A 22,448-nucleotide genomic window follows, 5' to 3' on the forward strand; every position below is an offset into this window, starting at 1 on the left:
AAAGTTGTGCAAAGCTGCTTTTGCTGCAAAGAAAAGGGCATGGGGGGGCAGGGGGAGGAAGGGTGTGTGTGTGTAAAATTCAGTTTCCGGTTCGTATCTCCAGGGAAAAAGCGAAGAAATACTTTATGGTCTGGAACCCAAGGAAGGAATCCGTAATACAAAAATGACATAAATATATGACGGTAGCGTGAGACTTGCTTATTAACCTCTTGATACCCTCCTCTCTGCCCTGCTCCAACTGTCCTTGACTTAACTGAGCGGCAACTCAGTAAGCTCAAACTGCCCAAGGAGCTGCTGATCCAGTTCTACAGAGGAATTATTGAGTCTGTCATTTGCACCTCTATAACTGTCTGGTTCGGTTCTGCAACCCAACAAGAAAAACACAGACTTCAGAGGATAATTAGAACTGCAGAAAAAATAATTGCTACCAACCTGCCTTCCATGGAGGACCTGTATACTGCACGAATCAAGAAGAGGGCCGTGAAAATATTTGCAGATCCCTCGCATCCTGGACATAATCTGTTTCAACTCCTACCCTCAAAACGACGCTATAGAGCACTGCACACTAGAACAACTAGACACAAGAACAGTTTTTTCCCGAAGGCCATCACTCTGCTAAACAAATAATTCCCTCAACACTGTCAGACTATTTACTGAATCTGCACTACTATTAATCGTTTCATAGTTCCCATCACCAATCTCTTTCCATTTATGACTGTATGACTATAACTTGTTGCTGGCAATCCTTATGATTTATATTGATATATTGACCATCAATTGTGTTGTAAATGTTGTACCTTGATGAAGGTATCTTTTCTTTTATGTACCCTGAGAGCATATGCACCAAGACAAATTCCTTGTGTGTCCAATCACACTTGGCCAATAAAAATTCTATTCTATTCTATTCTATTCTATTCTATTCTATTCTATTCTATTCTATTCTATTCTATTCTATTCTATTCTAAAACAGTTCATTTAGTGAACGTTCAAAATTGCTTCCAGAAATTGGTGGATAGCTCCATCACCAGAGGTTTTAAAGAAGAGATTGGACAACCATTTGCCTGAAATGGTACAGAGCCTCCGGGGTTGGACTAGAAAACCTCCAAGTTCCCTTCCGACTCTTTTTTGTTATTCTGTTCTGTTCTCCAAAGCCACAGAAAGCAGGACAAGAAACTGACGGATGGAAACTCCTCAAGGAGAGAAGCAACCTAGAACTGAGGAGAAGTTTCCTGACAGTCAGAAGAATTAATCAGTGGAACCGCTTGCCACCAGAAATTGCGAATGCTCCAACGCTGGAGGTTTTTAAGATGTTGGGCAACAGTTTTATCTGAAATGGTATCGGGCAGTGATGGTTAACCTTTTTGGTGCCGAATGCCCAAAGTGCTCGTATGCGTGTTTAAATGTAAGTGTTGTGACTCCAGCCCCCGAACCTGGCCCCATGCCCGAAAGTGACTCCAAGAGTGAGGGGGAAGGGCCGATAAGGCTTACCTCGGGAGCACCGATTCCTTTGGCTCGGCTCCAGGAGCCAGAACCAGACCAGTCGGAGGACGTAATGAGGCCGTCATCCCCCGATTCCTCCCTTCCCCAGGCTACGCCTTCAGACCCAGCTGATAATAATAATCATCAAACTTGGCTTGACCCGCACTTCAGAAGATTAGAGAGGCGGCCTCATCAAAAGGAATATAAGGGGATATATATATAATATATAATATAACAGGATATATAAGGAGCTTTGAGACTGCTCTCACTGAACGGGAAGCAAAAGTTTAGCTGATCCGTTTCAAAAAGAGCTGAAAGTCTTGCTACGTGTGTCATTTGTTTGAATTTTGGCAGGCAGCTGCGATTTCTCTGCCAGGACTGATAAGAGCCGTGAATCCACTGACTAAAGGCCAGCTCGTGGATCTGAAGTGGAGAAGGAGACAAAACAATAAGCATGTCAGGGGTGGGTTCTACTTACCGTTCCTACCGGTTTGCATCGTGCTTGCGCGCAGGCGCAGAAGAGTTTTGATGACGTTTGGGTCAGTGGGTGGAGCCTCCTGCAGGTTTTACTACCAGTTCTATAGAACCAGTCCGAACTGGGGGCAACCCACCACTGAAGCATGTGTGCCCAAACCCCCAAAATGCACATGCGCCCAGCCCCCGCTCTGCCCCATATTGGCTTCCAGGTTGGTGCAGGTTTTCCAGGCCCAAAATGGGGGGAGGTCCCCGTTTTGCACCAACATGGAAGCCAAAATGGGGTACGGGGGCACCACGAGGGCACCCCGTGCCCCGTTTTGGGCCTCGAAAGCCTCTTGCACTAAACTGCACTACCCCCTCTGCATGCATCCCATCCCCCACGTCTGTATGTCCTCCCCCGCATGCGCTCCAACCCCTGCGCATGCACGGCAAACCCAAAGACAAGCTAGCCGGTGGGAGGTGCGCACACATACGCAGTGGAGCTGGGCTGGGGTGACTGCAGAGAGGGCTCTGCGTGCCACAGGTTCACCATCACCGGTGTAGGGTTTCCTGCCTGAGCAGGGGGTTCCAACTCTGTTAGTCTATATCAAGGGTCTCCAACTTTAGCGACTTTAAGACTTTAAGCAAAGTTGGCGGAGGAACTCTGGGAGTTGGAGTCTTAAAGTTGCCAAGATTGGAGACCCCTGGTCTATATATATTCCCATTGTATATAAGTGTCTCCACCTATGTAATCAAGATTCTTGTCATCTGCCTCTCCTTTGATGATCTGGTGCCTGGCTGGTCATCCCAATTCTTCGTAGTATAAGACTTCAGTCCCCTGTTAAATGATGCCTTTAAAAAAACGTAAATGGGGGACAGCTGGAGTTTGGCTTTGTTCTTCTGACAAGTTTCTCATTTTGAATGAATGGCTTGTGGGGGGGAAAAACACAACTATCAATCAGGATAATCAAAAACACAGCACCAGAAGGAGCAGCTTTGTGGAAGCATATTGCAGCTTAAGATGGGTCTCTTGCTTTAAGAGCGAGAAAGAATAGAATAGAATAGAAGAATGGAATAGAATAGAATAGAGGAGAGGAGAAGAGAAAACTGGACTGGACTGGACTGGACTGGACTAGAATAGAATAGAATAGAATAGAACAGAATGTAGAAGAGAAAAGAAGAGAAAAGAGAAGAGAAGAGAAGAATGGAATGGAATGGAATTGAATAAAACAGAACAGAATGCAGAATAGGATAGAACAGAATAGAGAAGAATTGAATGGAATGGAATTGAATAAAACAGAACAGAATGTAGAATAGAAGAGAAGAGAAGAGAAGAGAAGAGAAAAAAGAAGAGAAGAATGGAATGGAATTGAATTGAATAAAACAGAACAGAATGTAGAAGAGAAGAGAAGAGAAGAGAAGAATGGAATGGAATTGAATAAAACAGAACAGAATGCAGAATAGGATAGAACAGAATAGAGAAGAATTGAATGGAATGGAATTGAATAAAACAGAACAGAATGTAGAATAGAAGAGAAGAGAAGAGAAGAGAAGAGAAGAGAAGAGAAGAGAAAAAAGAAGAGAAGAATGGAATGGAATGGAATGGAATTGAATAAAACAGAACAGAATGTAGAAGAGAAGAGAAGAGAAGAGAAAAAAGAAGAGAAGAATTGAATGGAATGGAATTGAATAAAACAGAACAGAATGTAGAATAGAATAGAATAGAATAGATAATAGGAATAGAATATAGAATAGAATGGAATGAAATGGAATGGAATAGAATAACAGAGTTGGAAGGGACCTTGGAGGTCTCCTAATCCAGGGGTCTGCAACCTTAAACACTCAAAGAGCCATTTGGACCCATTTCCCACAGAAAAGAAAACATCGGGAGCCACAAAACCTGGGTGGGTGTGGCCAACTCAATGTTCGACCAGTCACATGACACCCCCCCTAGCCACACCTACCCAGTCAGTCTTTAGGACAGAGAACCGATTGTTAAAAAACACCTGGGAACCACAAAACCCTTTTGACATTTTTCTCTCTTTCCTCCCTCCCTGCCTTCTCTCCCCCCCCCCCCACTTCTTTGTATCTCTGTCTCTGCCCTGGCCGCTTCTCCATCCCGCGCAGTTGCCCTCAGGTTGCACTCAGGAGGAGTGACTGGGAGGGGAGGGGCAGGGGCAGGGCCAGCCCGTGGTGGGATCACCTACAGCAGTGGTTCTCAACCTTTATAGTGCTGCGACCCCTTTAATGCAATTCCCCACGATGTGGTGACCCCAACCGTAAAATTATTTTCGTTTTGAATTGATCGCGCCTGAAGCCGTATTGGCTAGCGATCTGAACTGCTTGCGATTGCCTTGAGGACGGAGGCATTAAAGCGGAGACTCCTCCCCTATTAAGTTTATGGCGCCTGAAGCCAGGTTAGGCTAGCGATTGGGAGTGATTGCAGCTGGCTTGAGAGGGAGACATCAGAGCAAAGATTTCTCTCTTTTTTTAATTCATCGCGCCTGAAGCCGAATTCGGCTAGCGATTTGAAGAGCCTGCAGCTGGCTTGTGGAGTCAACCATTGGAGCGCGATTCTTCGACTCGCAAGTATACTTCCCATATTTCCGATGGTCTTAGGCGACCCCAGGCAAATCGTCATTCGACCCCCAACGGGGTCGCGACCCACAGATTGAGAACCGCTGACCTACAGGGAGACACAACAGAGGGCCCAAAGAGCCACGTGCGGCTCTGGAGCTGCAGGTTGCTGACACCCGTTCTAGTCCAACCCCCTTGCTTAGACAGGAAACCTGACGGAGTGTCGGGACTGGGGGCTAAATCGTATGACGAACGGCTAAGGTAAGGTTTAGCCTGACGAAGGGAAGAGTGAGGGGAGACATAATATAGCAGACTTCCAATATTTGAGGGGCTGTCACAGAAAAGAGGGGAGTCAACCTGTTCCTCAAAGTACCAGAAGGCAGGATGAGAAACAATGGATGGAAACTCATCAAGGAGAGAAGCAACCTGCAATTAAGGAGAAACTTCCTAACAGCGACAAAAAATAACCAGTAGAATGGAAGTTGACTCCAGAAGTTGTACTGGAGGTCTTTAGGAAGAGATTGGACAGCCATTTGTCTGAAATGCTATAGGGTCGTGATGGCGAACCGATGGCATGTGGAGCCATATTGATGGGCATGTGAGCGTTGCTCTAGCTCAGCTCCGGTGTGCCAGCTAGCTGATTTTCAAGTCTTTCGGGCCCACCGGAAGTCAGGAAACAGGATTCCGATTCGGGCCTCTGGAGGGCCTCCGGGGCAGTGGGGAAGGCCATTTTTGCCCCAAGAAAACCTGGGGCCTGGGGAGGGCGAAAAACGGGCCTACCGGGCCATCGTGTGCCAAAAGCAGGGCGAGCGCGGTGGGTCGCGGGTGCATGGTACATTTAATTACGGGTGTGGGCACGCCCCCCGCGCTCCCCTCACTTTTGGCATGCGATGGCAAAAAGGTTAGCCTTCACTGCTATAGGGTTTCCTGCTTGAGCAGGAAGGGGGGGGGGCGATGCCTGAGCGGTTAAGATGCTGAGCTTGTCAGTTGGAAAGTTGACAGTTGAAGTTTGAGTCCCGAGCGCTCATTGAGGGGGGTGAGCCCCCGTCCCTTGCTCCAGCTCCTGCCCACCTCGCAGTTAAAAAGTAAAAGTGGTGTGATGGCTCAGTGGTTAAAGATCCTGGTTTTGGTAGCTGTAAAGCCGACAGTCAAGGTTCGAGACCCGAGCACAACGCAACGGGGGTGAGTTTAGTATTTAGTATTTATTGAATTTCCGTTCCTTGTTCCAGCTCCTGCCCACCTAGCAGTTTGAAAGCATGTAAATGCAAGTAGATCAATAGGTACCACTCTGGTGGGAAGGTCACAGTTTTTCGTGCATTTTTGGCATATAGTCATGCTGGCCACCTGACCACGGAAAATGTCTTCTGACAACGCTGGCTCTCGGCCAAGAAACGGAGGTGAGCACCGTGTCCTAAAGTCGGACGCAACTGGACAAGGAAATCTTTTCCTTTTTATTGTGCTTGAGCAGGGGGTTGGACTGGAAGATCTCCAAGTCCCTTTCCACCCTATGATTATATGGTCTATGTACTTTCTGGACAGCTGATCCACCATGACCGATCATCTGGATGAAGAAAAAGTCCTACATTTCGGGGGGCGGGGAGGGGGAAGCCTTTTGGAAAACAATCTGAAAACTACAGATGTGGGAGAGTTTTCTTCCCAGCTTTCTTGGCTTAACCGTGAAGTTACCCAACTACTAATCTGTGCTTGTGCCAGAGTTTGTGCTTCGGCTTAAAACCAAATCAGCTTCCAGACAGAAGACATGTTTTGGCAGAAGCCAGCCAGCTGTTGGGCCCCCGGTTTTTTTGCCTTTTATAAATACGTTGTTTTACAGTCGACAGCTGCTGTTCGTGATCAGATAATCTCCTCGCCTCGTCTGTAACCTATGCCAGGGGTCTCCAACCTTGGCAACTTTAAAACTGGTGGACTTCAACGCCCAGAATTCCTCAATCTTGGCAACTTTAAGACTTGTGGACTTCAACGCCCAGAATTCCTCAACCTTGGCAACTTTAAGACTTGTGGACTTCAACACCCAGAATTCCTCAACCTTGGCAACTTTTAAGACTCGTGGACTTCCAATGCCCAGAATTCCTCAACCTTGGCAACTTTAGGACTTGTGGACTTCAACTCCCAGAGATCCTCAACCTTGGCAACTTTTAAGACTTGTGGACCTCAACTCCCAGAATACCTCAACCTTGGCAACTTTAAGAGATCCCAGAGATCAAGTCCCAGAGATCCTCAATCAGCAAAGCTGAGTTGAGTTTTTTTTTAATTTGCATTTATATCCCGCCCTTCTCCGAAGACTCAGGGCGGCTTACACTAGCAATAGTCTTCATTCTATTTGTATATTTACATACAAACTCAACTTATTGCCCCCAACAATCTGGGTCCTCATTTTACCTACCTTATAAAGGATGGGAGGCTGAGTCAACCTTGGGCCTGGTGGGACTAGAACCTGCAGTAATTGCAGGCAGCTGCTGTTAATAACAGACTGCATTAGCAGTCTGAGCCACAGAGGCCCCTTTGAACTCTGGGAGTTGAAATCCATAAATCCATAAATCTTAAAGTTGCCAGGGTTGGAGACCCCTGTTTTCTACGCCTCTGACGTCAGCTTTTCTAAGAGTGGATGACAAGCAGTCTTTGAGTTACAACAGTTTGCCTTGTGGTCGTTCGAAGTTATAGAGAGACCTTCCTCTGGTAGACACATGGTAGCAACGGACCTCTGCAGAGCAGGCCCTGCAGTTCCTTCCAATCCTGGACTATAGGTAGTTCCCAATTTACAGCAGTTCGTTGAGTGACTGTTCGAAGTTACAACGGCACCGAAAAAAGTGATTGATGGCCATTTTTCACACTTGCAACCGTTGCAGCATCCCCATGGTCACGTAATCGAAATTCAGACGCTTGGCAACCGACTCGTAGTTACGACGGTTGTTGCAGCATCCCGTGGTCATTCAATCCCCTCTGGCGACCTTCCGACAAGCCATGTCGACGGAAAAGCCAGATTTTGCTTTAACGACCGTCTTGCTAACTGAACAACGGCGGCGATTCACTTTAAACAACCGGGGCAAGAAAAGTTGCAAAACAGGGCAAAATTCACTTAACTACTGTCCCGTTTAGTAACCAAAACTCTGGGCGGTTAACGTCGAGCACTATATACATTTTCTTCAATAAATAAATAAACCTGGTCCTTTGCCATGAATGGCTTTCATGGCTTTGAATTGGTAAAGGTAAATTACCAATATGTGCTAGTCGTTCCCGACTCTAGGGGGCGGTGCTCATCTCCGTTTCAAAGCCGAAGAGCCAGCGCTGTCCGAAGATGTCTCCGTGGTCATGTGGCCGGCATGACTCAACGCCAAAGGCGCACGGAACGCTGTTCCCTTCCCACCAAAGGTGGTCCCTATTTTTCTACTTGCATTTTTTTAACCTGCTTTCGAACTGCTAGGTTGGCAGAAACTGGGGCAAGTCACGGGAGCTCACCCCGTTACACGGCAGCACTAGGGATTCGAACCACTGAACTGCCGACCTTTCGATCGACCAGCTCAGCGTCTTAGCCACCACGTCCCTTGAATTGGACTCAAAAGCAATTTTGCAACCAACGCAGGCGCCTTGGTGATCTTTAAGAGACACGAAATCATTTCCAGGACTTTAAGCAGCAGCAGCTAGAAATCACTTCAAAGGAAAGAAAAAAAAAAAGAATATTCTGCAAGGTTTTATATCTGAATTTGTATCAGAGCGAGAGGCAGCGAAGCCCATCCAACGGCGCCCTCTGCAGCGAGAACCAAGACATGACACTTCAAACAGAATTTTTTTTTTTTTTGGGAGGGGGGGTTTCAAACTTCAGCCAGTGGCGCATTCTGTCTACTGGTGGTTTAATTATACAAAACACTAAAATCACAATATAAAAATATCGACACAAAATCGTATTAGAGCTGTCGAGAAGCGCCTACTTAAAGTAGTCCTTCAGCACCGAAACGAACGAACAAACGAACAAAACGAACAAAAAAAAAGAAAACCCCCAAACAGAACGAGGGGAGAAAAAAAAAGATCAGAACGAGAACCGAGCCGAATAAAACAAACAGCAGTTCAGCGGAAGGGTAGTTATATACAAGATAGCTTCCAAAAATCGTAAAATGCTTATTTATAATGAAATCTATACAAAAGCGATAAAAACTTCCTATGTACAGTTTTTGTGTGGCTACACATTCTCTTGCTCTCCCTCTCACATAAACACACACACACACACACACACACACACACACCTCTGTATAAAAGCGGTGTCTTCATTATTAAGATTTGTTTTCGTTTTTGTTTTTCCTTGTTTTCTTTTTAACCTGGGCTTTTGAGTCGCGGTAAAACTCCCAATGTTATTTCCTGTGCAAACTAAAACTATTCATTCGAAGGATTTAAATACAGTCCAAACAAAATTATTAAAAAGGCCAAAATGTACATTTTTAAAGTCTCCCGCGTCAATTGTATGAAAAATTGTGTGGTTGTTTTTCTTTCTTTTCTTTTTTTTTAAAAAAATGCCTTTAAAGAAGTAAAGACGAGTCCGAATCTTTACGCTCGCACCCGAATTCTCATCTCAGACGTCCGATGTCCTCCAACGTTAGACCAATTCTCGTTTCACAGCTTAAAAATAAAAAGATACCGAACTGGTCCTGGCTCTGTTATACAGACCAGGAGTGGGAAATTGAAATATTCTCGATAAATAAAAGCAGGTTTAATACGGGGCTTTGTGAAAAGTTTCCTCTGTGGTTCATAAAAAGAGGGGAAAAAAATAATAACCTGTGAAAATTAAGGGAAGACAAGCATCGAGTGTGGCATCCAAAATTTGAGATTTTTGGGACCGTGTGTTTTGTTTTAAAGGCTAAATATTTTGAAATCGACTTCCGTCTTGTTTTAAAAGATGATATTTTGAAATCGACTTCCGTTTTGTTTTAAAGGATGATATTTTGAAATCGACTTCCGTTTTGTTTTGAAGGCTAATATTTCAAAATTGATTTCCGTTTTATTTTAAAGGCTAATATTTTGAGATTGACTTCGAAACCAAAAAATGAGAAGCAGCATTTTTCTCTGCTTCTCCCTCCCTGCGTAAAACAGCATGTCTGAACGCTCCCTGTGATTGGTTTTAAGAGAAACAAGCGAGGCCTTTAAAACAAAATCGCTCGTTGTGAGGAAAATGCGTTCACCGGCAAACTCCGTTTTGTGGCTTCGGGAGAGAATAAAGAAGGTTCGCTCGGTGGCCATTGTTTCTTTTTTTAAAAAAACACCACAATATTTCAATAGAAAATCCAGAACGTCGTAGCAAACGAAACTTCAATATACCATAATGGGAAATAATAATAATAATATAATAATAATAATAATAATTAAAAAATCACTGCATGTCCTTTTTGCTTTCTTGCCTTCAATGAAAATACATTCTACTGTCGCCAGGTTGCCTCAGACCGGATGTGAGGCCTCGCTTGCCCAAACCGTTTTGCGATCCCGGTCTCGCCAATACTGTCGCCGGGAACAAGGCTGGATGTCGGCCTGTTCGAAGACCTCGGATAGACAAAGTGCTTCTGACAACCGACATAAGAGCTTTCCGGGATACCAACAGCCAGGCAGGCCTTCGGCGGTTGCCTTAAAGTGCGTCGCAGCCTCCGAAACGCGCTAGGTCTGTTCCGAACTCTGCATCGGGCTGGGCTCCGTCCCGTCTTCGTTGCTGCTGTCCATGTCCTGTTCCATGACGGTGTCTTCCTCGTCGAGACGTTGACTGGTGAAGTTGTTCATCTCCAGAAGGCCGCTGGGCTCGACTACCACGTTGGAGGTGGAATGGCAGGCCACCGAATACTGCGGGATTGTCTGGAAAGAGGGACGAAATTACATTAGGAAGCCTTTGGGCAAAAGAACCCTCTAGAACAGTGGTTCTCAACCTTTATGGTGCTGCGACCCATTTAATACTATTCCCCACGATGTGGCAACTTCTTTAATACAATTCCCCACGATGTGGCGACCCCAACCGTAAAATTATTTTCCTTTTGAATTTATCGCGCCTGAAGCCATATTGGCTAGCAATCTGAACTGCTTGCGATTGCCTTGAGGACGGAGGCATTAAAGCGGAGACTCCTCCCCTATTAAGTTTATCGCGCCTGAAGCCAGTTTAGGCTAGCGGTTGGGAGTGATTGCAGCTGGCTTGAGAGGGAGACATCAGAGCAAAGATTTCTCTCTTTTTTAATTCATCGCGCCTAAAGCCAAATTCGGCTAGCGATTTGAAGAGCCTGCAGCTGGCTTGTGGAGTCAACCATTGCAGCGCGATTCTTCGACTCGCAAGTATACTTCCCATATTTCCGATGGTCTTAGGCGACCCCTGGCAAATAGTCATTCGACCCCCAACGGGGTCGCAACCCACAGGTTGAGAACCACTGCTCTAGAATAAGGGGTCTGGCGGCAAAACCGTACAATGAAGCCTCCTGCACCAACCTGAAAGCCAAAATGGGGCACATGGGAGGCGGGGCGCATGCGCAGAGTTCACTCGCATTGCATTTTGGGGGGGGGGTTTCGTGCATGCATGTGTGCATTAGCACACATGCACTTTGGGCACATAACACCAAAAAGGTTAACCATTACTGGTCTAGTGGTTAAGGCGCTGGGCTAGAAAGCAAGAGACCATTCACTTCTATTTCTATCCTAGCCATGAAAGTCAGCTGTGTGACTCTGGGCCAATCACCAGGAGACTGAGGGTCCTAATCCCACCTGCTGGATGACCTTGGGCCAATCACCAGGAGACTGTGAGTTCTAGTCCCGCCTTAGCCACGAAAACTAGGTGGGTAATTTTGGATTAACCCGTCTCTCTCAGCCCAACCTACTACGTAAGAGTTGGGTGTTATGGGAAAAACTGGAGAAAGGAGGTATGCTGGCTACGTTCATTACCTTAAGGTACTTGTAAAAACAATACAGGCGGGATATACATCAAATAAATTCAAAATAAAAAAAAAACAGAAAATAGAATAAAAGAAATAAAGTAATAAAATACCATTTCCCTGAAAATAAGACCTGACTGAAAAATAAATCCTAGCATGGTTTTTCAGGATGCTCATAATATAAGCCCTACCCCCAAAATAAGCCCCAGTTAAGACTGTCAGGGTGCATTTAGTACTGTATTTTCCCCAAAATAAGACCTAACTAGAAAACGATGCCCTAGTGCAGGAGTCTGCAAACTTGGCTCTTTTAAGACTTGTGGATTTCCAACTCCCAGAGTTCCTCAGCCAGCAAAGCTGGGAATTCTGGGAATGGAAGTCCAGAGATCTTCAAGCAGGGGTCTCCAACCTTGGCCACTTTAAGACCTGTGGACTTCAACTCCCAGCTTTCCTGGTGCAGGAATTCTGGGAGTTGAAGTCCACAAGTCTTAAAAGAGCCAAGTTTGCAGACCCCTGTCCTAGTGACCTAGTGACCTAGACTCGGTCTTATTTTCGGGGAAACACGGTAAACTATAAAATAAAATATAAATAATAAAATGAAATTTAAAAAAATATTAAAAACAAAATAAAATAACAAAACAAAACACAAGAGATCGGCGGAACACTCCGGAGCCAAAGGGCCCCGTTCCTGCCTTACCTGGATCAGGATTTCAGCCGCCAGTTCCTCGGCTTTGGGGGCCATGACGTTCTGGATCCGGATGAATTGGCTGGCGGTGGGGGGAGCCGGGGGGTTCAGCTTCCTCTCCTGGAGAGGCAGCCCCGTGCCAGGAGGGCTTGAGTTCGAGTCCAAGGTTTTCACCTGCTGCAAGACGGAAGCCGTTCCCAATGCGGGTGCCCCTCCCGGGGCTGCCTTCAACAGGGAGGTGGGGGTCGGGTCTGCCTCGCCCGGAGGGCGGGCCGGGGGGCAGGTCTTGCGTGCAGCATCGCCTCCGGCGCTCGGCTCGATCTGGGCCTCCATCATGGACATCTTCAAAATGTCCGCCACGGCCGTCTTGGTGGCCAGCTGGCCGGGAAACAGCGTCGGGAGGGGAGGGGTCACCTTGGAGACCGTGGGGGGCTGATGTCCTTCGAAGGTGATCTTTGTAACAGAAGATCCTTGGGTGATGATGGGCTGGTGCACCTGAAAATCAAAGGGAGATGGCACACCGTTACAAGCGGGGTAAATTCACATCATAGCTAGTCCTCGAGATACGACCCGTCGTGGAGCCTGCTGGGTTGTGATGGTCGCAAAACGACCATCACAACCTAAGTGAAAAATGTTCACAATGATTGTTAAGTGCAAATGTGTTAAGCGTTTTATGCTTTTTGCCATGGTTATGGCACAGTTACAATCAGGAGGCTGTGAGTTCGATCCTAGGTAGAGGCCGATATTTCTCTCTCTGGGCAGACTGAGAATATTTATCTGCTGAACAAAACTCCTCATCGGTGACAGGAAGGCATCCCGCCAGTAAACACTCAGCTCCATTCAGTTGCCCAGACTCCACCCTGCAAAGCATTATGGGGTCATTAAAAGACAATGACGATTATGAAAGGGTTTTTAGATGGTCTGACCTCTGATTAAAAGTAATTTAGATATGTTTAAATTTGTGGAATTGAAGAAATTAATAGAAGAATTATTAATGAGGTTTTGGGGAATTTAAATATGGGGACTAGACTTCATTTAAACTTTAATGGCATGGAACACAATTTTTACTAGAGATGTGCAATAATTATTAATTTGAACGAAGGAGAAGGAAATATATTGTATAGAGTATGAAATTTGAAATAGGTTTAAGGATGTACCTGACTGACAACCTGTTCACAGTAATGTTTTTTACTATTATGTTTGTAAAAAATAAAAAAAAATTGCAAAAAAAAAAAGACGACGATGATGAGAATGCCACAGTCATTAAGTGAATGCGGAGGTCGTCAGGGCGAACCCATGGAGTGTCTGGTGTGTGTACACACATTTTGTGTACACATGCACATTTTGTGCGCGGTATACACATTATACACACATTTTATCTTCTATCTTTTTAGGTTGGATAGATTACTCGTACGTAAGTAAATTACAGGTAGTCCTCGAATTCCGACCATAATTGAGCCCAATGTTTATGTTGCTAAATGAGACAGTTGTTAAGCAAATTTTGCCCCATTTCGCAACCTTTCTTGCCACGGTTGTTAAGCAGCATCGCTGCGGCTGTTGAATTAGCAAAACGGGTTGTTAAGTGAGTCTGGTTTCCCCATTGACTTTGCTTGTCAGAAGGTCGCCAAAGGGGATCGTGTGACTTCCTGGGACACTGCGACCGTCGTAACTATGAGTCATAGTTTAGCTGAAAACCCGAAAGAGAACTGTTGGGGGAAACAGACTGAATAAAGCTCTCGACACCAACTGTTGTGGCTCCAGCCCCCGAACCTGGCCCCATGCCAGAAAGTGACTCGGAACCGGGCCCCCTGCCAGAAAGTGACTTGGACAGTGAGGGGGAAGGGCCATCAGGACTTACCTCGGGAGCACCGGCTTCCCTGGATCAGCTCCAGGAGCCAGAAGGAGGCCAAGCGAGGCCTCCTTCTCCTGACTCTTTCCCCCCCCAGGCCACGCCTGCAGACCCAGCTGACAGCAATCAGGCTTGGCTCAATCCCAGGTTTCGTAGGCAGGAGAGGCGGGAACAACAGCAGGGGTGGGGCAGGCCTAAGAAGTGCTGAGTCATGGAGCCACACCCCACAGGATATAAATGGCAGCAAGAGCTGGTGTGTCTCTTTGTATCAGGCAAATCCACGGATTGACTAGAGCTGAAGGTTGTGACTCACCAGCGTCTTGGCAGCTATCGAGGGCTCTTGGCAGACGCTGATTCTTTTGCTGCCAGAGTTGATAAGAGCCGGCTAATTAAGCCATCGTTCGGACGGAGGCGAGGAGGACACAACACCAACCCTGACGTGGGGGTGAGTGGGGGCAGCACACTTCCAAATAAGCCAAGGTGGGATTCGAGCGCCAGGTCATAGCCCTGGGTCCACATTTCCCGCCCCCTGTCCTCTCGTGGGTCTCACCTGGCTTGTGGGCTGCTTCTCGGGCGCAGCAGGGAGCTGCAGCTGGCTGTGGGGCTGGACGTAGATCTTCTGCGCTGTGGGAGCCTGCTGAAGTTTAGGCAGCTGCTGGGTGGTTTTGACCGCCAGCACCTGAACCACAGTCTGTTGGGGTTGGGCGACCAAAGTGGGCAGCTGCCTCTCGCGGGTGATGGAAGGGGCGCCAGCCTGCTGCAAGTCCAGCTTGGCGACGCCCAGATCTTGCTGGAGGGGAGCGAGTTTCTGGTGCCGGATGGAGAGTTGGGGCAGCTGGGGCAGCTTGGCGGCCAGCTGCTCCGTCTGGAGGTGGATGGTCTGCTTCTGCTTGGCTTGGAAGCACTGCAAGGTCTTGACTTGAAGTTGGGTTTGTTCCAGTTGGGCTTGGCTCAGCTTCTGCTGTTTTTGCACCTGGGTCAGGGCCGACCGGTAGAAGAGCCCGGTCTGCGGGTCCAGGGTGTCTTCTACTTCCCCTTCCTCGGTGCCCAGCTGCTCGCTGTGCTTGGTGAAAGCCGTGTGACTGCTCAAGGCCTGGGAGGCAGGAGAGAGAAGACACCGATCGAAAGTAGGGTTTGAACCAGCGCTGAAATGCTCCCGGTTCGGATCGGATCGCCTGATCCGATAGCGATGGTGGCGGGTGGTTCGGAGAACTGGTAGCAAAAATCCCTGCCCCCCCGATGCCCAGCTGAGCCGCGCGATCATCAGAGGTTTTTTGTTTTTTTTTTACTTTTAAAAGAAAAAAAAAAGCCTCTGATGATCGCGCGGCTCAGCTGGGATCGCCAGAGCCTTTTAAAAGCATTTTTCCCACTTCGGCCGAAGAGGTTGTAGAAAAAATGCTTTTAAAAGTAAAAAAAAAAAGTTAGCCACGCCCACCCAGTCACATTACCACCATACTAAGCCACGCCCACAGAACCGGTAGTAACCACTGGTTTGAACCATCCTGGAGTCCTGAGAATTTTCTCATTTACCATTCGGATCATTTGTAGCCAGCATACCTTAGAATAGAGGTCTCCAACCTTGGCAACTTTAAGACTTGTGGACTTCAACTCCCAGAGTTCCTCAGCCACGCTGAGGAACTCTGGGAGTTGAAGTCCACAAGTCTTAAAGTTGCCAAGGTTGGAGACCCCTGCCCTAGAACCTCACTGGTGGGGCTAATGGATAGGTGTAATCAAATCCCTTGGCCCAACGTGATCTAAGGGGTCCTTGATGCTCTCTGACCTTGGTTGCTTTCTTGTGGAGACGTTTCATTACCAAACTAGGTAACCTCATCAGTGCAGAAAGGGGAGTGGGGTTTGGTCTTTGATTTTAGAGGGAGCCTGCATGGTCATACTCCACTCAGGATCAAGGATGCAGCTGAAGGGGGGGTCAACAGTATTAAGTATCTGGAGGTGCAGATAACTACCAATCTGAACTGGTCTCTCCACACGTCATCCTCAGTGAAGCGTGCAAACCAACGCCTGCATTTCCTGCATCGGATGAGGAGAGCATATCTTCCTCCTGGCCACTTTTTTACAGAGGCACGATTGAGAGAGTTTTAACAAACTGCATCCCTGTTTGGTTTGGTGGCCGCAGCGCCTCAGACAGAAAGTCCCTACAGAGAGTGGTGAGGACAGTGGAGATTATAGGAGGCTCGCTTCCTGTTATTCAAGATACTGCTTATGAGCGCTATGTGCTTAGAACTCAAAGCCTTGTTAGAGATCCCACACACCCACTTTATGGTCTGTTTCTGTCGCTCCCTTCTGGGAGGAGGTTTCAAAGTATTTCTAGCAGATTCTTTAACAGCTTTTTTCCCTAGGCCTTCTGTCTGGGAAACTTGCAAGATTCATTTTTCTTGCCATATACATGTATACATCCAGATTAAACTATGTTGTTTCTCTATGTTGTGTCATATAATATATGTGAGTATATGTGTAATTTTGTATGTATGTATGTATGTATGTGGAACGAGCTCCCTCTGGAACGAGCTCCCTCTGGGGCTTCGTCAACTCCCCGATCTCAAGTCCTTCCGCTGCGAGCTGAAGACGTTGCTGTTTCGAAGAGCAGGACTAGCTTGAATGTAGTTTTAAATTGGGATTTTTTAAAAAGGGGTTTAAATGGGGTTTTAAATTTGTATTTAAAAGTTAGAGCATCAATTGAATTTAACTATCTATTCTTTTAGCTGTTTTTTATCTATTATATGTTTTCTGTTGTTTTTTGACTGTGAACCGCCCTGAGTCCTTCGGGAGATGGGCGGTATACAAATATAATAAATAATAATAATAATAATAATAATGTATGTATGTATGTATTTATTTATTTTGTGAACTGTATGCAATGACGTTTCATTTTAATGTATGTCGATTAGTGTACATTCAAAGTGACAATAAAGTTAAGTTTAAGTCTTTGGTTTATATACAGGTAGCTTGCTTGTAGAGGATTAAGCCCCAGTCTCTTCTAGCCCTGGTGATGTTACTTAGTTCGGTAATGAAGAGAGCAAACCCCACCTCCTTTCAGCACTGATGAGATCACCTAGTTTGGTAATGAAATGTCTGCAAGAAAACAACCAACCGCACACGGTAATACCCCAGACACTTGTTCAATGCCGGCAAGTCCGTCAACCTTCCATGGAACACAGCCCACCTGCTGCATAATGTGCGTGATGGCGCCGGCAGAAGAGGTGGGGATGGATTTCACCACGACCGAGGTTTGCGTCGCCGTCTGGGATTGGGCCACGTGTTGAAGCAACGTCCGGTGGGGCTCGGAGGATGGCTGGTGGGACTGGGACCGGTGGCTCACTGGAAGAAGAAGGAGAAGAAAATGAAAAGGGCAGTTAGAAGTCACTCATTTAAGGAACACCGTCAAGCAGAGTTTCTCAACCTTGATTGCTTGAAGATGGGTGGACTTCAACTCCCAGAATTCCCCGGACAGCATGGTGAGAGACAGCATTCTGGGAGATGAAGTCCACCCATTTTAATGTGGCAAAGTTGAGAAACATTGCTAAGTAGACACCTGCCTGGTTGAATGGCTTGAAGTCAAATACAGCATAGATGAAAGGGAGAAGATGCCTGAAACAGATGTTCAAGAGAGGGAATAATAAAAGAATGGAAGGGGATGGGACAGAAAACCTCTAAAGCAGGAGACTCCAACCTTGGCAACTTTAAGACTTGTGGACTTCAACTCCCAGAGTTCCCCAGCTAGCAAAACTGAGGAGCTCTGGGAATTGAAGTCCACAAGTCTTAAAGTTGCCAAGGTTGGAGACCCCTGATCTAAAGTGCCTCTGATTGCATCTGCCAACAGGGTTAGCCTTGTTACAGAAGTAAGACAGTATAAAATTCTATAAGAGAGCAGCTTTGATGTCGTGATTAAGGGACATTAACCTGGTTCTCTTATAGTTCCGGGCCAATTTCAAGCCATGTTACCCATCTTGGCCCAGAGAGGCAAAAAGTGATTGCAACTTTCGGGTCTCTTCTAACATAAAGTTATCCTGATAGTAGCAACTGTTAGGAGGAACAGACAATGCTGTCATTGAGGTCCTTCAGACAATGCATGAGTGAATCTGCCTCCCAGAGTTGTCAATATCAGTATTTTTGCCAATCCAACCCAACCCAACCCAACCCAACCCAACCCAACCCAACCCAACCCAGCCCAGCCCAGCCCAGCCCAGCCCAGCCAAGCCAAGCCAATTTAACTCAATCAACCCAACCTAATTCAACCCAACCCAACCCAACCTAATTCAACCCAAGCCAAGGCACCTTAACTGAACCAAACCAAACCAATTCAAGCCAAGCCAAGCCAACTTAACTCAACCCAATCCAATCCAAAACCCAACCTAATTCAATCCAACCCAACTCAATCCCAGCCAATTCAAGCCAACTTAATTCAACCAACCCAACCCAACCCAATCCTAGTCAAACCAAGCCAACTTCTCAACCCAACCCAACTCAACCCAACCTAATTCAATCCAACCCAACAACCTATCTCAACCCAGCCCAACTTCACTCAATCCAACCCAATCCAGCCTAACTCAATCCAACCCAACTCAACCAACCCAACTCAACCTAATCCAACCCAACCCAACCCAACCCCCACAACATCTCTTAATCCCTCGTCTGTAACATAAAAATAAAATATCTAACCAATGTGGTTCTGAAGATACTCCTCTGAATGCGAAGGAACACAGTGAAGCCTTCCAGAGTCTGCAGATTGACAAAAGGATTAGAATTAAGAGAGGAAGCAAGCGGTGCAGCTCATTAGCAGCTGTTTCCAAACCAGGTGTCCTAGACTGGAGAGCATTGCAACCCGAACCAGGGATACACTCTCTCTTTCCCTCTCTCACTTTATCTCTCTGCCTCCCTCCCTTTCTCTCTCTATTTCTCCCTCTCCATCTCTTTCTCCTTCACTCTTTCTCTCTTTCTCTCTCTCTCTCCTCCCTTTCTCTTTCTCTCTCTTTCTCCTTCACTCTTTCTCCCTCACTCTCTCTCCCACCAATAAATCAATCAATCTATGATAAAAAAAAAATCACCAATTCTGTAAAACTCTCACAGTTTGCTAAGAGACACATGAAAAAACGGACTTAAGAGTGAAATGTACCACATTTGTGGTACACCTCCACATTATTTTCCATATACTTTTTTTTTTTTTTAATGAAGGTGCTACCAGACTTTCTCCTGACGGTTTGTTGGTGGGTCTGCTAGTCAGAAACTTTTGGATTTGACAGCAGATCAAATAGAGGAGAAAAAAAACACATCTATCTATCCTTTCTAATGGCAAAGGAGACCTTCCGAAAGCTTTATTCTGTTTGGAAGGACTTCTACCCCATCTCAAACCTCTGAAGTTCTGATACCGGGAGCCAAAGGGACAGGTAAGTGGATCCAGGTGAGGGGATCTCCTTCTTTCCTCTTTGCAATGCTCTCTACATGGGGTTCCCCTTGAAGGGCATCCGGAGGCTCCAGTTGGTCCAAAATGCGGCTGCGCGGGTGATAGAGGGAGCCACTCGTGGCTCCCATATAACACCTCTCCTGCGCAAGCTGCACTGGCTACCTGTGATCTTCTGGGTGCAATTCAAGGTGTTGGTTACCACCTTTAAAGCGCTCCATGGCTTAGGATCAGGTTATTTACGGGACCGCCTACTGCCACCAATAGCCTCCCACCGACCTGTGCCCTCCCACAGGGAGGGACTCCTCAGGGTGCCGTCAGCCAAACAATGTCGGCTGGCGACCCCCAGGGGGAGGGCCTTCTCTGTGGGGGCACCTACCCTCTGGAATGAGCTTCCCCCAGGACTTCGACAACTTTCGGACCTCCGGACCTTTCGCCGTGAGCTGAAGACGTATTTATTCTTCTGAGCAGGGCTGGCATAATACCATTAGTATTATTAATTTTAATGGGGTTTTATATGGTTTTTTATGTATTTTTATATTATGGGCCAAATTGAATAGGTTTTTTAAAATTGGTTTTAATTGTACATTGTATTATTTACTGTTGTTTTTAGCTGGCTGTAAACCACCCCGAGTCCTTTGGGAGAGGGGCGGTATAGAAATAATAATAATAATAATAATAATAATAATAATAATAATAATAATAATAATAATAATAATAATAATAATAATTGTTTGCATGCAGACAGACCACTTGAAAGCCACCTGGCGGGGGTCTTCTCGCGCGCCCGTCTCCCGCAGAGACTCACCAGTGGTGATGTATTCTGCCACCAGCTCGGATTCAACCACGGCAATTGACGGACTTTCGGGAGAATGCTGCTTCTCCTGGGTCATCTGGATCGGGACGGCCATTTGGCTGAGGTCGATGGTAGCCTGGCGAGGCTTGGTTTCCAACTTCTCTTTGACTGTGGCGGCAAAAACGAAGGGGGGTGAAGTAACAGGCCTGGAAGTTGGGGGGGGGGATGTTGATTGTCTACAGGGGTTGTCCCCAAGGTGTGCTCCACAAAGTCAAGATGGCGGCCACAACGCATCTAAAACACGGGCGGTGTGCCGAATGTATCATTGTGATCTGCTATCTTGATTTTTTTGGGTGGTGGTGGGGGAGACACCATGCCCGAAGGACACTCCTGTCTTTATTTTGTTTCAAGGATTCTTCAAACCACTAGGCTGGAAGAAGTCCTCCAACCCAGGGGTCTCCAACCTTGGCAACTTTAAGACTTGTGGACTTCAACTCCCAGAATTCCCCAGCCAGCTTTGCTGGCTGAGGAATTCTGGGAGTTGAAGTCCACAAGTCTTAAAGTTGCCAAGGTTGGAGACCACTGCTCCAACCCAACTGGACGGCCAATGAACAGTTCAGAAAATCCATTGGATGGATAGGGTTGGGGCACTGGGAATATAAGACTAGCCCTGTTGAAGCTCCTCTTAGTCCACTCTTGGGTTTCTAGTGGCCAACTCGATGGTTCTCACCCTGTTTCCCTGAAAATAAGACCCAACTGGAAAATAAGCATTTTTCAGGATGCTCATTAATGTAAGCCCTACCCTAGGGGTGAAATCCAGCAGGTTCTGGAGAACCGGTAGCGGAAATTTTGAGCAGTTCGGAGAACCGGCAAATACCACCTCCGGCTGGCCCGTGTGGGGTGGGAATGGAGATTTTGCAGTATCCTTCCCCTGCCACGCCCACCAAGCCACACCACGCCCACCAAGCCACGTCCACAAAACTGGCAGTAAAAAAAATTGAATTTCACCACTGGTTGGAAGGGATCTTGGAGGTGACAGAAGCATAGATTCCAAGAGTTGGAAGGGACCTTTTATTTTTATTTTTATTTATTTATTTGTCAAGAATGTATTAGATAATATATATAAGTATAAGCATGAATTGAATACATAAAATGAATACAATTAAAGGGAACATTAGGACAGGGGCAGTAGGCACGCTGGTGCTCTTATGCCAATGGGATATGCTGGTGCTCTTGTCCAATGGGAGATATATATATATACATACATACATACAAACATATATATATATGATCATATATGATCACAGAACCATAGACGTCTAGGGCTGGAAGGGACTTTAAAGAGGATAGGATCATTGATTCTTTGGATTGGAAGGGACCTTGGAGAACATAGAGTTATAGACTCCTAGAGTTACTTGGGAGATCATAGAGTCATAGACCCTTAGGATTGGAAGGGACTTTGGAAGCCACGCCTCCAGACCCAGCTGATGGCAATCAGGCCTGGCTGGACCCTAGGTTTTGTAGGCAGGAGAGGAGGGAACAACAGAAACAGGGGTGGGGCAGGCCTAGGAAGCGCTGAGTCATGGAGCCACACCCCACAGGATATAAAAGCAGCGAGGGCTGCTATGCCTCTTCATAGCAGGCAAATCAACTGCTTAACTAAGAGCTGAAGTACTGTTTGTTCCTGGGTGACTCATCGGCGTCGAGGGAGATAACAGAGACACTTGGCATACGCTCGCTAGTTTGCTGCCAGAGCTGATAGTGCCGGCTAATTAAGCCATCGCTCGGACGGAGGCGAGGGGGGACAGAACAGCAACTGATTAACTTGAAGGCATCTGCCCAACCTTCTAGAGTTAACACTGAAGCTCACAGGCTTGCCCGAAATCCTAACAAGGAAATAATGGGAAGTGGCATCACAAATCCAACCAGGTCTGATAATAATAATACAGAAAAGACAAAATTCCAAAGAGTTTTCCACAAGGCAATTGGGGGGAAACTTGAATGTTTTTGAGGATATTCACCTGTCGTCTGCTGGAGCTCCAACAAGGCTTTAATGGTCGACGTCGCCGACTGAGCTTCGCCAGAGACGTCTTGATAGATGATGGTGGGACTGGAATCCACAGAGATTTCATGTTCCGACCAATCCTGGCTCCGGGAAGCAATGACGTGGACCACGGGCTGGGAATCTGAAACAAAAGAAAAAGAGGGATCAACCAAAATCGACTTCTCTCTACACAATAAGGTCCTTTATGGCGTCTCCACAGCCATGTCCTTCTGTTATGCTTGTGGCT

At 46.6% G+C, this 22,448-nt stretch overlaps 1 protein-coding gene across 11 annotated transcripts in view; it reads right to left on the bottom strand.

Moving 5' to 3' along the window:
- Window positions 1–8,632: 8,632 nt before the first annotated feature.
- Window positions 8,633–22,448, bottom strand: part of EMSY (EMSY transcriptional repressor, BRCA2 interacting) — a 51,976-nt gene continuing 38,160 nt past the window's right edge. For all 11 annotated transcript variants that reach the window (XM_058185968.1, XM_058185967.1, XM_058185964.1 and 8 more), the window contains 7 exons: window positions 22,179–22,343; window positions 20,170–20,325; window positions 18,623–18,682; window positions 17,127–17,281; window positions 14,496–15,038; window positions 12,109–12,591; window positions 8,633–10,356 (listed from right to left, as the gene is read on the bottom strand). In XM_058185968.1, coding sequence (XP_058041951.1) covers window positions 10,165–10,356; window positions 12,109–12,591; window positions 14,496–15,038; window positions 17,127–17,281; window positions 18,623–18,682; window positions 20,170–20,325; window positions 22,179–22,343 — 1,754 coding nt within the window. In that variant the 3' untranslated portion in view covers window positions 8,633–10,164. The remainder of the gene's footprint in view (window positions 10,357–12,108; window positions 12,592–14,495; window positions 15,039–17,126; window positions 17,282–18,622; window positions 18,683–20,169; window positions 20,326–22,178; window positions 22,344–22,448) is intronic.

This window comes from Ahaetulla prasina, chromosome 5, assembly GCF_028640845.1.
Source record: "Ahaetulla prasina isolate Xishuangbanna chromosome 5, ASM2864084v1, whole genome shotgun sequence".
Lineage (NCBI taxonomy): Eukaryota > Metazoa > Chordata > Lepidosauria > Squamata > Colubridae > Ahaetulla > Ahaetulla prasina.